Source organism: Psittacula echo, assembly GCF_963264785.1.
Source record: "Psittacula echo genome assembly, chromosome: 6".
In the NCBI taxonomy this organism is placed as follows: domain Eukaryota; kingdom Metazoa; phylum Chordata; class Aves; order Psittaciformes; family Psittacidae; genus Psittacula; species Psittacula echo.
In genome coordinates this window covers 25,260,923-25,276,865 of record NC_137743.1, presented here as the reverse complement: position 1 = coordinate 25,276,865, position 15,943 = coordinate 25,260,923, and the positions used below count along the sequence as shown (strand labels likewise).

At 44.6% G+C, this 15,943-nt stretch overlaps 1 protein-coding gene across 1 annotated transcript in view; it reads right to left on the bottom strand.

Annotated features, from left to right (window-relative positions):
* Positions 1–2,376: 2,376 nt before the first annotated feature.
* The window catches only part of MARCHF4 (membrane associated ring-CH-type finger 4), a gene marked incomplete at its 5' end in the record, with an annotated part of 104,857 nt that continues 91,290 nt past the window's right edge, over positions 2,377–15,943 (bottom strand). Inside the window, one exon of the mRNA XM_080622174.1 lies at positions 2,377–3,226. Within this exon, the coding sequence (XP_080478300.1) occupies positions 2,865–3,226 (362 nt within the window). The 3' untranslated portion in view covers positions 2,377–2,864. The remainder of the gene's footprint in view (positions 3,227–15,943) is intronic.

The window sequence follows — 15,943 nt, the reverse complement described above, 5'->3', positions numbered from 1 at the left end:
TTAGCACTTCAACAGGCTTTACCAACGTGGATTCTCACAACACCCCTGTGAGGTAGGTACGTATTGTTATTCCCCCTTTGCGTGGAGGGGGGACTGAGCCAAACAGCCCAAGGCTACAGAGTCAGTGGCAGAGCTGGAGTGAGAGTATGCAGAGTCCTGTGTGCTCAGTGTACTAGATCACACCACTCTTTCATGGCAAGTTGTGCTTCTGACCTCATGAACTTTTAAACCATTAGCCAAATTAAAGGAATTTGACTTCTCCATATTAAATGAGCGGATGGCAGGGAGGGAAACAACATCATGTCTGACAGCTGTCCCTTCATCCGTGTATGCTTCCCCCTTCCAAAACCCACCACAATTACTCATTTCTTGGAAGGAGGACAGCTTCCAGGACAGGCATTGGGGTGAGAGGCTGCTGTGATTGCTTGCTTTGGCCAGGTTTCTCTCTACTGTGGATCAGAAGTGGTTCTTCCAGAGACTGCTCATTGCAACACCTTCATTCCGGGAATAGCTGCTTTTAGAGATGACTGGAATTGCCCCTTCCCTCTTCCTCTGCCCACCAACATCCTTTCCCTGTCCTCTGCCAAAAGCACTCTTTGGTAGATAATAGGATTGATCAGATAAAGGTACAGTGGCCTCAGAAACCATGCTGTTTCACATGGGTGCTCAGTAAGTCAGCTTTCTTGGCTGGTGTTTCACCTTCCACATTCTCTGCCAAAGAAGTACCTGTTCTGTTGCATTCTGATATTCAAAGGGACACTGTCAAGTAATCGAGGTGAAAAATATGACCTGCCTTAAGATGCTAACCTCTCTCTTCAACGTTTCAGAATGGCTAGTATGTTCAAATCTGTTGACACCTTCTCTGGTCCAGAAACACCTGAGCCATGAGAGCCTAGCTGCCAAAAGGAGCTGGTGGCCCATGTTCACCCTGGCTCCAACAGATGCTGTGAGAGATGCTGAGAAGGTGACGGAGGGCAGTTGGACACAGCCATGGTGCAATGCTGCTCAGCACTGCTGCTCAATGGATGCAGACTGGCTGAAGTCCTTATCTTAAATCTGGGGGGAGCTGGGTTCAGGCTTGATCACTATAGGTTCATTATTTTGGGATTGCTGAGCTGTTGCTCCTCAATTAGCTAATCTCCATATTTTTAGGTTTCCTGCTCTTATGCTTCCTTTTTTAGCAGTTGCACAAGCAAAACAGCTCAACCCCGTAGAGCTGGGACATACCCTCCATAGAGCGAGGACAGACAGCAGGAAATCAGTAATGTGGATTTCCTCCTGTTGCAGAAGAAAGGTGAGGAGGAGGACAGGTGAAAGGAACGGGGTGAGCAGAGAGAACGATACATGCCCAAATGGAAAAGGACAAAAACAGTAGGGAAAGAAATTTTATTTTCAAGCTTGTAAGAGAATATTACAAACAATGGAGAGTAAAAAAAGCCCAAACCCTAAAAACTATTTAAAAAGTACTTGACAGTGTCCCTTTAATATCCACAAATGATTCGGCCATTGTGCATTGAAAGAGAATGTTCCTGAAGAGCAACCAGTACCTTCAAGGATATATCCCAGAGAAGGAGGCTATTTGAAGTGTTACATATTTGATCAGCAACTGTGCTCCTTCTTCAGACTAACTCTCTTGAATGACTGAATGGAATAGAGTCTATAATCAGCTAACAGACCGGATGTGAAAGGCTCAGCCTACAAGACTGAGTGAGACTGTTTCAAATCGAGCAGCAGGGATACAGACACCAAAACAAAAAAAGGATGTATATGTCTAATCATGACTGTCAGAATCAGCAAGGAAGCAGAAGCCCACCAAGGTGGGTCGGCTTCTTGTGATTGGAGTAAAATGGAAGGAAATTAACCTGGAATGTTTGCATGGAAAATGATGTGTGTGAGTGGCAAGATTTGGACGCTGGATTTGGGGTTATGAAGGCATAAATCACACCAGTACTTGTGCTTGAAACACCTGTGGAGCATTTGTATAAAATTTGCCAAAAATGCCTACATGTCGAATAAAGATCATGGAGCACCCTCCCCTCTCCCAGTTCCACCCTCACAAACCCCTTGTCAGGAACCTTAGGAAAAAAATCAGGATTTTTGGTGAAATTTGGGTATGCCTGGGTTTTGTTAGATTTTCTTAGCGGGATGATTAAATCTCTCTTTCTGCAAATCAGTACTGAAAATTCCCCAGCCATTTCACTTTAGATATCCTGTGGTAAATTGAACAAGGCTCCAGAGTGACCCACGAAACAAAACAACTCATAGCCCTGGTTAATCACAGTCTGGAAAACAAAAATACTCCAAAATATTTCATTCCCTTCCTTGTTTTTATAAATCTCACACTCTGTGTGTGTGTGTGCGCGTGCGTGTGTGTAAGGGGGGTGCGTACAGAGCGTTACCTGTTCCAGGTAACCAGATTTGTAAGACATGCTAAACCGTCTGTTCCTCTGCTTCCCCAGAACTCTGCCTACTCAGTTTGTAGTCTGTATTGCACTTGTTTTGTTGTTTGCTTTTTTTTTGTGATTTGTGTTGTTGAATTTTTTTTTCTTTTTTTTTTTTCTTTTTTTTTTTTTTTTTTCTTTTTTAAACAGGCTGGAAAACATTAACCTCTTTAGCATGAGTGTGCAGCTCTCCCTCCACCTGCTTTTTTCCTCAGCTGGCCAGGTGCCGCCTCTTATATCTTGTGCAGTTTCCAACAAAGAAAAGGAGAGGAGAAGAAAAAACAAACAAACAAACAAAAAAGGAATAAAAAAAAAAAAAACCAGAAGAAAAGGAAAGAGAAAGAAAAAGGCACACCATGCTCCTCTGCTTTATGAGTTCTCTGTCTCCTCCGCTTTGTGTTAAGGCCTCCTGAATTCCTCGGCTCAGACCGTCGTGACTCTCATGACGAGCTCTCTGTTACTACTAGACTGACTCCTCTGTTCGTGAGGCCTCAGGTGGCTGAGTATATGCAGGATGGTATAAGCACAGTGGTGGTCAGAGAGAGTGCCTGTGGCATGGCCGGCAGCCCGTGCCCCGCTGTCGGCTGGAGCGGAGTTAGTGGCTGTACCACCAGTGGAGGACGAGTGGGTGGTTTGGGAGGAGGGGCGCTGATTTGTCCTGGTCCCTGTTTTTTGTTCCTCCATGTCCTTTGTTTTGTCATAGTTCAGCACTTTCCACTGCTGATTGACCGCCTGCCACCGCTTAAAAATCCGGTAAACCGAGGGCCCTTCATGTATTATTAGACCTGGAGGGAAGGGGGAAAGAAATAAACATAAAACAGAAACAAAACTTTAGAAAGAACCATAAACCTACCCCAGCATCCTGCCCCCAGCTAGCTGGTTAGCTCAGCTCTTCTCCAGCCAGTGTTTATTCAATGATAAATCACGTATTTTAATTACCGACTGGCACAGCACCGATGCTCCTGCTCTGCTGGATCCTTTTTCCCCTGAATTAAAAGGATTACAGCTTTATCCCAGCAATCAATAAACAGATCGTAAATGCAGCAGAGTGAGTTATGCCCTTATAGCAAAACAGTATCTGTTTACCAATAAATGCCTGAGGTTTATCTATCACTGGACTAGTTTCGCATGCTGCATAGGCATGATTCACCCAGCTAACAGCGTGTGTTTGGAGGGGGTGTACCTGGCTTTGATGTGCTGGTGACGTCTGCTGCACCAGTGTCATGTGTGTGCACAGCCCGAGTCTCTCCCCATACACACAGCAGCAGAGCAGACATGCACATGGAGGCCAGAGGCCGCAATAGAGCAAAGCAAAAGGTCTGTCAATACCTGTAAATGGTTTGTCATCCTAGGCAAAGTTTTGTGTACAATGAAGTATCTGCAGAACAGGTCCCTCATTGTACATCACTGCTCCCTTCCAAGGGGGCAGAAAACATACTTGAAAGAAAGGGCAGATGAGCGTACACTGTGAGTGCTCCGAGTATGCATGTAATGTGTATGACCTGCTACCCATCCTCATATACCAGAGCTGATGCCCAGGGGATGGCACTGAGCTATGGGACACCTGACTTCTAATGTTCTCTACAGTTAAACAAGACAACAAGCAGTTCCACCAGCAGTTAGCTCACCTCCCAGCAGGCCCTGTCATCCTCCCCACCCTTGCTAGAAGACGGAAGGATTAAATAATGTTAGAAGTTGTTCAAATGATGACAGTACTTGAGCATTAAGATCTTATTATTCAAGCTGCTGGTCTCTGGATAGACCCTTTGAAAGCACTAGGTCCAGCAGTAACTGCAACACTGCATTGCTGTTCTCCGCTGAGGCTGAAGGAAGCTGCAACATCTCATGTAGATTGATGTAGCTGACACACTGTACTGTAACTGACAAGCTTTGCTACAGAGTGGGATCTATGCAGAATTAGGGAGTCTGAATCTCCTTGTTTTGCAGCAATCTGCATGTTGGGAAAGGGCTTTTGTGTCTCATGTAACTGAGGCCAGACCAGCAAGATAGGACTGGGTAAATTAGCACATGGATAGCTTGTTATTAATAACAATGGCTTCACCGTCCTTGCTCAGGATCAAGGTTATCAGAAATGTTTCTAGGAAGAACAGCTCTCTTCCCTGCCCTGTTGCAAGCATATAAATACAACTGCAAAGAACAAAAGACCCAGAAGAAATAAGAAGCAAAATCATGCCTGAATGAGGAGGTTGTCTTAACCAGCAATGTGTGGAGAGATGATGGTCACCACAGAATAAAGTGGTTTATGGCTATCCCTGATGAATCAAATGCTACAGCTTTACTCTTCGCCCACCTTTTCCAGACTGTTCTAGTTTCTGATGGCAAATAACTACTGGACTAAACCTGTGCTATATCAAAAATCAAAATATCTGAAGGTCATCTTACCCTTACAACTAATCTCCCTATTACTACTGATGGGGTGCAGCCCTCTGTTTTCTTAGAGTTTGCACCTGATTTTTCAGAGTTTAAACCCTACTTTAAGTACAGATTGAGCTTCTAGCCTCTCTGGTTTTAAGCATAACTAGAAGCCCTGCTGACTTGATCACAGATTAGCTTCAGGGAGACTCTCACATTTGTTGTATTGGGGTGCTGAGCCTGCTTACTGGCTGTAGAAGTAATTACATTGGATAGTTGAAGTATGCAGATCTGGCTATTCTGGGACAAGGAATGGCAATGGGCACTACAGTATGAGAGAAATCTTCCCTGTGGTTCCCACAGACCACTGAAATTACACAGCTGTAATTCTTTAGTTATGCTGGCATTTCATAACAAAACACCATGATGTATTAATAGAAAAACATGGGTTTTCCTCCCTGCTTTGAGAATTCTGACGTCCTCTGATCAAAGCATCAACCATAAAAAGCAGGACTTAGGGAAAGCCTGCAGTTCCAGCCAAGGAGACAGAGCTTTGAAGCAGGCCTGAAGTGGATCAGCCCATGACAAGGGACATTAGGCATATATTTAAATGAGCTGTCTGATCTGTAATGAATGAAATTCCTCTCTGATCAATGACAGAGCCAAAGTTTCTCTGAGACCACTTTAAGCCTCGGATAAAAGAGCCAAAATCAAATGTTTTCTCCTTGGCTGTAGAACATTCTCCGTAGAATCAAATCCATTCTCCGAAGTATTAAACACTGAGCCAGAATTGTAAATCTATTCTTAATTACCTTATCACAAATATTTAATGCGCAGCCTGATTCAAGAGGGCTGTTTATAAAATTCTTGTTTGTTTGCCTTCTAATTATAAATGTTTATGATCTTATGCAATTAACTGTGTGATGCTGATGGATGGGTTGCTGAGTCAACTGAGCACCTGTTTTCTTAGATTATTGTGGTTTCCCAATATTTATAAAAGTACAAGGTAACTTGTTTCCATCTGTATTTACTGGGCTCTAAATTACTTATCGATTTCCCAGTGTCAAGCTCAGGAAACTGTAAAATTAAAAAGGAACCAAGTGGAGGGGTGGGCAGGGAGGCGGAAGTAACAGTGATTCATTTGCAAGAGTAAATGCCAAGAGTAAGCAAGAGCCCATCAGTTTATATCAAGCTGCAGGATGCTTAATGCTCCCATCGAAACAAATTTTGTCTGCCTGAGATAAATTAGGATTGGAATTCCTATGTTCAGCTCTGTGCATCCCTTTATAGAAACACTCCTCCCTCTAGCATCATTCTTATTTACAGAGGTGAAACTTTCCAATTAAAGGCCAGACTTCAGTGGGAAATCCTTCAGGAAGAACTGTATTTAACTAGGATTGTCCAGCTAGAAGCAATTATTCCATAAGCAAAATCCTGTGTATGTGGGGAAGATAGCAGGTTGGTGTGAGCTACATGTTGTGCAGTTATCTCTCTTCAGTGCCGAAATGTCTGTATGAGAACTTCAGATGGATTCTGGTAGTGGCCTAATCTTTTTCCACTCCTCCCAAGTTTATCTTGCCCTCTCTGCTTCATAAAATCTCTTCTCAGTAGATCCTCTGTGAAAACCATCCTCTTCAGAAGGAAAATCTCTTGGTTTATGCAAAACGTGCTGGTCCAGAAGTCTGTTGTTTGTGGTGCTGGCGAAAGGAGACTCCTATGGAGACATGCTGTTCTCATTACCATTTTCTCATTAAGGGATCTGGCTGGACCAGCATCAGAAGAAATTCCTTGAGCTGAAAATTTGTGGAATGCTGGAAGAAATATTCAGGGGAACTATATCATATACTTGTCTTGTTCTTATTTCACTCTTATCTCACTTTTCAGTCTGTTCATGGCCAATGATGGAAGCAGGGCAGCTGGCTAGATGGAGACTTGGCTGTTATATTCTTAGATATTTCTACTTGCAATGGCTTGTGCCATGAAAAGATCTCCCAGATGGCTCTGCCCATATGATGTGGTGGGATCATTAACCTGACAGCAAAGTCAAAAAAAAATTAATTCTAATGCCTCTGCCTGCATTGCTATGTTGGTGCGGCTGTGCTGTTCCCAGGACAAGACATAGTAACTCTGAGCTAATATGGCAGGGCTAACCCAGTGCAGTGCTCTGAATTAACACATTCTGAACCTGAAACAGTATGTACAGGAAACCATATTGATCTCTTTTCACTGTGTTCATTCTCTCTATATGTTAGACTTTTTTGCTGTTTCTCTTGTGGCTTTTTTTGTTATCGAGTCCATGCAGAGGGACAGATCATGGTCAGCCCTGTGGAACTCTGTAGAGTCCACGCAAGCAGGACTAGTTATGGTGCTGGGTGCAGCAATTACTTCCCAGAGCTGAGAAGTTGCTTTGTGCTTCACAGCACAGGCAAACAGAACAATACCTTGGCAATAGGTCATACCAAACCTGTACACATTGCTTACACTGGTATCTTACTCTTCCTTTCATTTATTACACATGGGAGAGTACCCAGAACCTCACCACAGCTCTTACTCAAAACTCTGGCAGTAAGTGACCCAGCTCCAAAGCGCACAGAGCCTGGTGCCAGATTTGATTTAAAGCAACAGGTAAGCAACATCAGTACAAGTTAGCTACGCAAGGGTTGTGTCAGTGCAGTTGAATGCCAAATCAGTGCATGTCCATAGCATCTGGGAGAACAGGCTGACAACTGTTGATTCTGCGGAAAGACATCTTTTCCACTTACCACCACTCTCCTACCCCTTTTCATCCCAGAGCAAGAATAACTGGACTGTTTCTTTTCCAGATGATCAAGATGCAATCTGCAACAGAGCTAGCACTGGTGAAAGCAGTTTAATTTCTATGTTCTATTGATTGCCATAGCTAATCCTGAGTTAGGCTCTTCAAATACAAGAGTTAGAAAGGGAAGCATGACCAAGGGTGAATATCAAAGCACAGAGGTAAGGCTCATGTCACTGCAGGATTTCTCTAAGCCTTGAAATACCTGCCCACACCACAACATGATTCACGTGGACAGTCTCCGTGCAAGGAAATGTTCTTGGTGCTGAGGGTGGACACATATGAGCTGTGTGCAGGTGGCCCTTTGTTTCTTGGGATTAGTCAGGACAGAGGTGCTTTGCCATCAGGAGGCCTGTGGCAAGACTGGTCAAGAGAGAGGTCCTCAGCTCAATAGCTAGAAGGGCTGTTGGAAGAACATGGGCAAAACCCAGATGTAATAAGAGCAATTCTGTTTGTGCCTCTGGATGGGTGAGGGGGAGTCAGTTGGTGTACCACCATCCTGAGATTAACCTGAGCAGTTGTGAGCCTCCAACTTAAGGCAACTTTAGAGCAGTAGTTTTCCAGAAATGACAAGCAGTCCCCTTCTCGCATTGTCAGACTCTGCCACCAAGTGATCCTGTCACCAGGACTTTCAGCCTCTAATTAACCTTCCTCTTATTCCAACACGTGCCACATATTTTATTGAAAGAGATGGGTAAAATCTTCAGGCAGGAATTGTTTCTCCTATTTACCAGTAAAGAAACCATTAAAAACGTGGCTTCTGCTGACAGTGAGTACATCACCCCTGTGCTGACATTCATATTACCTACAGGAGAAAATATCACAGTTCATTCAGGCCAGTTACTCTGTCCTGCTTCTCATAAAGCCCGTCCTGCCGCCTGAGCCACCTCTTGTTTCCACCTTCAGCAGCACTTTCACCCTTCAGTTTCCTTTCCAAATGCAGTCTCACCTCAGACACAGTTGCCATGCTTCAGCCCATTTCTGCTGCTTTCATTGCTGGGTGTCAAGGGAAGATTATGGCAGTTCTGATCAAAGCATGCAAAGGTTTGCATCCATAGAGGAAGTGACTTAGGCCAAGGTAAACCAGCCCTCCTGGGAGATAACACATTCATTGCTGGCCTTTCTCTTTATTGACATCATTGCCTACACAAACCCTTCTCTCTCTTTCTGGGAATTCTTTAATCTTTTGTGACAATCTCAAATTTCCCCACTTTTATTTACAAAGCTCCTGCAGCTCAGCCCTCACTTATCTCTTTGCCTTAATCTCATCCTATATGCTTCATCCTTGCTGTCTTTTGTCTTAACCTAAGAGTAGAAAAGTGGCTGCATTGGCTCAGACAAGCGGTCTGTTTCTTGTAGCATCCTGTCTCTAGCAGTGGCCAACAGTACAAGGAAGGTGTAAAAACAAAGCCAGGAGAGTGATGTTTACTTGATGGGCTCTGCACACTGCAGGGGCCATACATAGCCACAAGTGGTCTCTTTTGGCTCATTTATGTACCCTAACCATAGGTTTCTAGTGTAGTACAGTAAAGTATATAGACTTTGCTCTGCATTTACTCAAGTTAGGCTGCCCCACCACTTCCCAAATTCTCATACATAGTCCCCATAAGATTACTTCATTCCAAAAAGGGCTTTAGAAATAACCATGAATATCTGCCTCATCCCAGCTTCACAAGTATCTCACAGTATGTGCAATATGAGTCACTGAATTCCCACTGGACCCTTCCAATCATACTGCTTTCCACTGCAATCCTCTCTACTTCATCCCTCATCCATGACGCATGACAGTCCTTGCTGATAAACTGGGAAAAGAGAGCCAGAGGGACCTTTTCCAGGAAATATGAGATGGGAAAGGTGGACCTAGTATGTGGCATCCCCTCATATTGTTGCAGGGTCAGTTCTCTTGAATATGACAAGTTCTTTAAACAATCTAGCTTATTTAAATCCTCCAGTGGCTGAGACTCAGGGCTGCAGAGCTATGCTCTGCAGACAATGAGGAAGATGTACCAAGGCATGGGGAGAGGTAGATTCATAACTGAAAGTAATGTCATAGCACCAGTGTGGCTCTGCACTTGGGCTGATTTGGGAGAGGAGATGTGAACATTGGCACTGATCAGGTGGAGAATCAGGTAATGCCCTCCCTTTCCTCACTCCTGTTCATCATCTCCAGAACCTCTTCATTTTGTCCTTCTTTTTCTGCAACCGAACTCCCCAGGAGGGTGCAGTCCCCTGAGCAGAGAGGTGAAGGATCAGGATTGTACAACTTCCTTTTGATTCCCTGATGAAATAAACTAGCATGTCACAGTTTTTGGCATGTCACTGTCTTTGGCAGTGTGACTGCCTGGCTCAGCTTGTGTTTGGGATTCTGATTTCGTCTTCATAAGGGTAGCTATTTGCAATTCTCCTTATTGAATTCCATCTTGTTGATTTCTCAGATTTGCCAAGATAATTTCAATTGCTGATCTGATCCTCCAAAGTGCTTGCAGCCTTTCCAAGCTTGTTGTCAGCTGTAAATTTTATAACAGCTATTCCTGTTTCATTATCGAAGCCATTAATAAAAATATTGAAGAGAGCAGAGTCCAAAACAGTCCTACTTGAAATGTGTTTCCAGTCTCCAGCACACCACTGACAACTTCTGAGAAAGCAGTTTTTTGATTGGCTGTGCACCTGTGTTATAGTTATTTAATCTAGACCACATTTCTCTGGTTTGCTCAAGAGTATCAACCCAAAGCACCAAAAGCACTGCCCAAATTACAGCATACCTGTCTGCTTCCTCCTCAGCCCCTAGGTCAATTACCCTCTCAGATAAGATACAATTATACTCTCATGCTCCTCACATGGTTAGTTACAAAAATATTCCAATATCTTTCTGTGAATCAGTAAAGCTGATTTGCCCTTCATTTTCTTGATTCTCAGTTCTACCTTCTTTAATGATAGAGATCATATTTAAAGCTAGGTACTCCGCTTGCATTTCCCCAGCTGCCTGGCACCTCCTGTGTCCTCCCCAAGTTCGTGATGATGAAATGTTCATGGGTCAGAGACTGCCACTACAGCTTCCTCTGAAGTTCATTAGGACATGCTGACAAGGACAAAGCTAACTCATTTGAATGTTTTTGAGTCTGTTCTTTCCTGATTCTGCCCTGGGCTTCTTTCTCCTCATTAAAATTATTTTAGTTAAGTTTTGAAGACTGAAACAAAAGCAACATTCAACGCTTTGGCCCTTTTTTGTATCAAATATTGTTTGAGCTCTTGGACTTGCCATGTTCTTTATGTTGCTCATGGACCCATTTCTTACTGCCTCTTGTATCTCTGGATGGTCATCCTGGGGTTCAGCTCTGACAGCTCCCCTTGCCTGTGTGATTTCTAGAGACTTTTCATTAGTTGCAGGCTCTTCCTTCTGCCCTTGTATGATTGCAACTGCCGATTTTGGGTCCTCAAAGAGCTCCTAATGCAGCCTCAGTGCTCTCTTCCCACACTTCTGAGCTTTCCCTTGCTTAGGCACAGTTTGCTGTTGTGCCCTTAGTATCATCCCTTTTGGCAGCCGTGAGCTGTTCGCAGCTCTTTTATCCTTCAGATTCTCTTCACAGGAGACACTCCCTGCTCTGGTCCCCTGAGGCTGCTGCTGCTGCTTTTCTGGAGTCCATTATGCTCACATCATACTTTTCTTCAGCTCAGGAATGCTTTCATCGCACAGTCAGTTCTCATACAAACTATTGCTACATTCAGATTTTCAGGGATCCTTTGCTTTCTGGTGGAATCAAACAGGAAGCATAGACTCCTTCATAACTGTCACCTACACTTCCCAAAATATAAATTCTGTTCCCAGAATGTTTCAAGAGCTTCTTCTGCATACAGGAGAAGTTCAGGTAAAGGGTGAATGGGAACTTCTGGTGCTGTCTTTTAGAGTAGTTGCAGGACACTGGACCAGTGTGCAGGATGTCTCTACTCCAGAAGACATCTAGCAAAGGTCTGCTCTGAATAATGCTGGAACTATACAAGCAGGTTGTGCAAGCTTAGCAATTGCCAGCATTGAATGACGTACAGTATAAACTGAAAATGTGTTCATAATGATTAGCGCTCGAGTGAATTCTTGGCATATGGAAAAAATAATTAGCTGATTATAATCAGACATCTTCTTATCAATCATTCTCCATGGACATTTTTAAATCTCTCAAGAACTGATTAAATATGTACAAATCTGGGCTGTGCTTTGGCTTTGCAGAACCAGGGTGGCTGCACGGCTGGATCCTGTTGAGTACTGTTGATCACTGGATGACATGTACCATCATGGAGCGCTTGGGTCTGGGGAAGATAAAACACTCCTTTTGCTCATTGTCCTTTAAGCACATTTGCTTTAATGGGGCTCCACTGGCAGGCAGCTTTCACAGCGATGTGTATGCCATGCTTAGTTCTCTTCAGGCCACAGGGGCCACAACTCCAGCAAAACTGAAACTGAGCCCCTCAGAGAGTGAGACCTCCATGGCCTGGGCAGAGCCCTCACCAGTGTATATGGGAAAACTACTCCCGTCTGTCTTGGGGAGGTATTTTATGGAGGTGGGAACTCCTGCATTTTGGGTCATTAACAGCACAAGCAGGCTGGATCACAACTAACCAACAAACCTTGTGTTTATTACAGCTTATCTTCTCTCATGCAAGCTGGGGCTCAAGGGTGCTTCTGCCTCAAAGCTTCCTCAGCCCCAGGTGGGCCAGGATCCCCCACAAAGGCAGCAAGAGCCCTTCTCCTTCCTTGCTTCCTCCACTCCATCTGGCAGAGCAACGGAAGCAGCAGGTCCCATCTGGGCAGGTGGTTACACTACACCCCAAGCTCCCTGCAGCCATTAACACCTACCCCCAGACTCATCCAGAGCCCTGCAGGGTGGGAGATGGATCCAGCATGCCGGCATCTCAGAGGGTCCCCATAGTTGCTGTTCCACCAGGCAAGCGATGATAGCAGACCTTACCACCTTCCACACTGGGGCAGAGTGTGGGGGGCCAGAGAAAGGAGGCAGGTGTTCTATTCCTGAGGGCAGCTCTTGGTGTGCCAGTGGGCAGTGTCTCTCCTGCAGGCATCACTGTGATTTTGCAGGATGCTGCTGAGCTATATGGCAAGAGACAATTTCCATGTCGTAACTGCAGCACATCATGAGTTCATGTAATACGTATACGTGGCAGTAATTCCCATGTGCATAAGATGCTATGGATTCCTCTTGGGAGAAGGAGCAATCCATCTCACATACATAGCATTTGTAGCTATGGAAGAAGGAACACTTAATCCACTGGGATGAATTGAGAGGACAGGTAGGGCTGCCTGTCATGGGGCTTGTGGAGCTGGTGGGTGCTAGAGACAGTATGTTGCAGAGCATTTGGGGAGTTTTTATGGCTAGAAGGTAGATACCAGCTTCTCTGCAAGGTGCTGCCTTCGTCGCAGAGCAGCCATCCTTAGCCATGTCCTCTGCTCACTGGCCTACAAGACACAGGCTGAGCCCTGCAGGGATGAGCTGGTAAGGCCCAAAATGAGGAAAGACTGGCAAAATTAAGGAGCTGGTAGCAGTTGTTCAAGGGAGAGGAAATTCCTTTTTGTTCAGAACTCCCACATGGTTTATTTGCAGTGGGAAAACCAGCATCAGCTGTCTGTAGGATGCCATCTGTGACAGAGGAGCTGGGCTGACCCTGGGAACCACACAAAGCACCACCATTGCTTTAGAAATGCTGCAGTATTTTCCACTGCAAGCATATGGGCTACTAAACACTACAACCTTATCCTGCCCTGCCCAGACTAGCACTTTTACACCCTGCCTCAAAACTGGAACAAAAAAAAAAAAAAAAAACAAACCAAGAAATAACAGTGAAAAATAGGTAAAATAAAAACCAGAGAAACCCTTGCTCAGGCAACAGATAAACCATAAACAAAAGCACTCCTGTAAACTCAGCTGGCTGTAGACAGCTACAGCAAAATGGATGTTGTGCCCTTAAGGGCTTTTGTACTCATGTGGTATTTAATTCATAGCGCACAATAAAGCAGAGGATTAAAGGGCAGTCTCTAGCCATGCAGGCAGCAAGAAATGAGACTCTTTTTGGAAAAAGCAAATAAATAAATGAAAATGAGAGCTCCACCAGCACACCAGCCTTGCTTCTGATTCATGCATCTCCAGCAGCATTCCCCACTTGTGAGTCTACCCATAACTGTGCCAGTATAGGAAGGCTTGGAGGCATTACCCATATACCCCCTTGTTCTCTTAAAGTTTCCCCTTCTTGCTGTGGAGCTAGGATTATATAGAACCTCTTGATGCTTTCTTTTCCCAGATTTAAAATGGAGATGACAGCAACACGCCGTATCTTCAAAAGACTTCTGTGCACAAGTTGTGTGCATGGCACATACTCTTAGGTCTTTCAAAGAAGGGAGTAACTAATCATTTCACACTAGATTGAAGGGAGCACTGGACAAATGCACACCTTGGTCTCTGGGTGATTTTATGTATCTTTTCTACCTTCAGGTTTCCAGACGTTCCCTTACAGAAGTCCATGCAGATGAATAGTCATGGTGAGGGGATCAAGAACACATGGTTCCCATTTCACTACGCTTCTACCATGGCAGTCAATCCTCCTAGTCTGCATCCTGAACCTTCCCATCCAATAGCTAATGTTACTTTCACCAAAGTGCTTCCTGTGCAGTGGTGCTAGATCCTCCGCCATTCCTGGGACACTTCTTTAAAGGCAAAGCTAGACAACAGCACTGGTTTGTGTAGGGTTTGGAAATCTGGCTTCACACTTTCTTGGAGTGAGACTTGAAAAAGTCACGCTGCCCCCCAGAATAGAAGAATAAATACGTATTTTCAGACAGGTGAGAATGTTTCATTTGGTCTTGAATTTTTTAAAATGTTGTATTCCAGTTCTGACACTGAATTTAAAATACTCAGCATGAGCAGTCATCTCTAAATGCTAAATCTAAATGCTTTGTTCAATGATGATCAAAACATGACATTTGCTTATTGAAGGTAGAACTAATGCCTCCCTCTTTGCTTTTATTAGCAAATGAAATTCTGTAAGAAAAAATTGGAATAGTTTCAGAGTTTTTCATTTTCTAAGGGATGCAGGTCCTGTCTGAGCCCAGTCCCTCCAGCCACCCAAGTGCTCTTCCACTAAGAGGAATAGGGGCCAGTTAGGATAGACATAAAGGTGAGTAAAAATTACCCTTAACAGAGGTTCCCTCAGGGTTGTGTAGGCACATAGACAAAATTAATGGACCTGGGAGTGCCTCTGAAGTTGCAAGTCAGTTGCAAATCATTGCGATTGCTTCTACTCTCCTGTTAGAGTGAGATTCCCCTCTGCCATGTAGGAAGGCGTCCCAAGGACATGAAGTAGAAGTTGCTCATGGTGCTTTTTGGCTAGCCTGTTGTCAGGACAATGGGACACACTATGGTGCAGCCTTTCTTTGGCTGCTTTGTCCTCCAGAGCCATGACAAAATCTTTCACTGCAGATCCCAGAATTCCTGTGAGATTTCCAGGACCCTTACACCTTGGGTGCTTTGGCCTCTCTGGTTTGCTCCCCTCAGTGTCCCCATAGGTCTCATCCCACCTTCTCCCCTGTAAAAGTCTTCACCTCTCACACAGAGGCACTACACAAAATTAAGGAAGGCAGTAGGAGCCAAGAGGACAGGGGTCTATCGTTTCTGAATCTGTTACTAGCTAGGATCTCTGGGGAGGCAAAACTTTTGCCTTCCTGCTCTGGGTATACAGATTTCTTCCAGCAGATCTGAAGACCTTTTTAGGGGCTGCGATACCGCCAGCTGAGTGCATGCTGGTGCAGGCTGAAAGGGGCAGGTAAGAGTTCATATGCACCTATGGGATCAGTCAGTACTGAGCTGACAAAAATGAAAACAGTGAAAGGAACTGAGAGTGGCTAAGCCAGCAACAAAGTCTAGAGAAGAGCCTTGTAGGACACAGGGAGGTCCATGATACAGCCATGGCTGAGCAGAGTGAATTGTCCCACCTGGCATAGTAAATGCCTGGACCTTCGGCTCTTCACACTTCTCTGCATTCAGCAGGTAGTGATGACTGCCTGCCCCACACTGGCCCTGCCTGAATGTTACTGTCGTGGGTTTGTTTGCTGGCTGTACCTCTTCTGAGAAGGTAAAGTGATGGCTGCACTACTGGGCACAGGTTCCCTGGCATTATTTAATCTTATTGAACAACTTCTGCTGAACACTGCATGGTCATATGGGTATTGTGGATCCAGCTCTGCCATGGGGCAGAAGGACTCAGGCTGGCTCAGGAAGAAAAGTGCTGCTTTAGGGAGTAACTTCCAGGCAGAAGA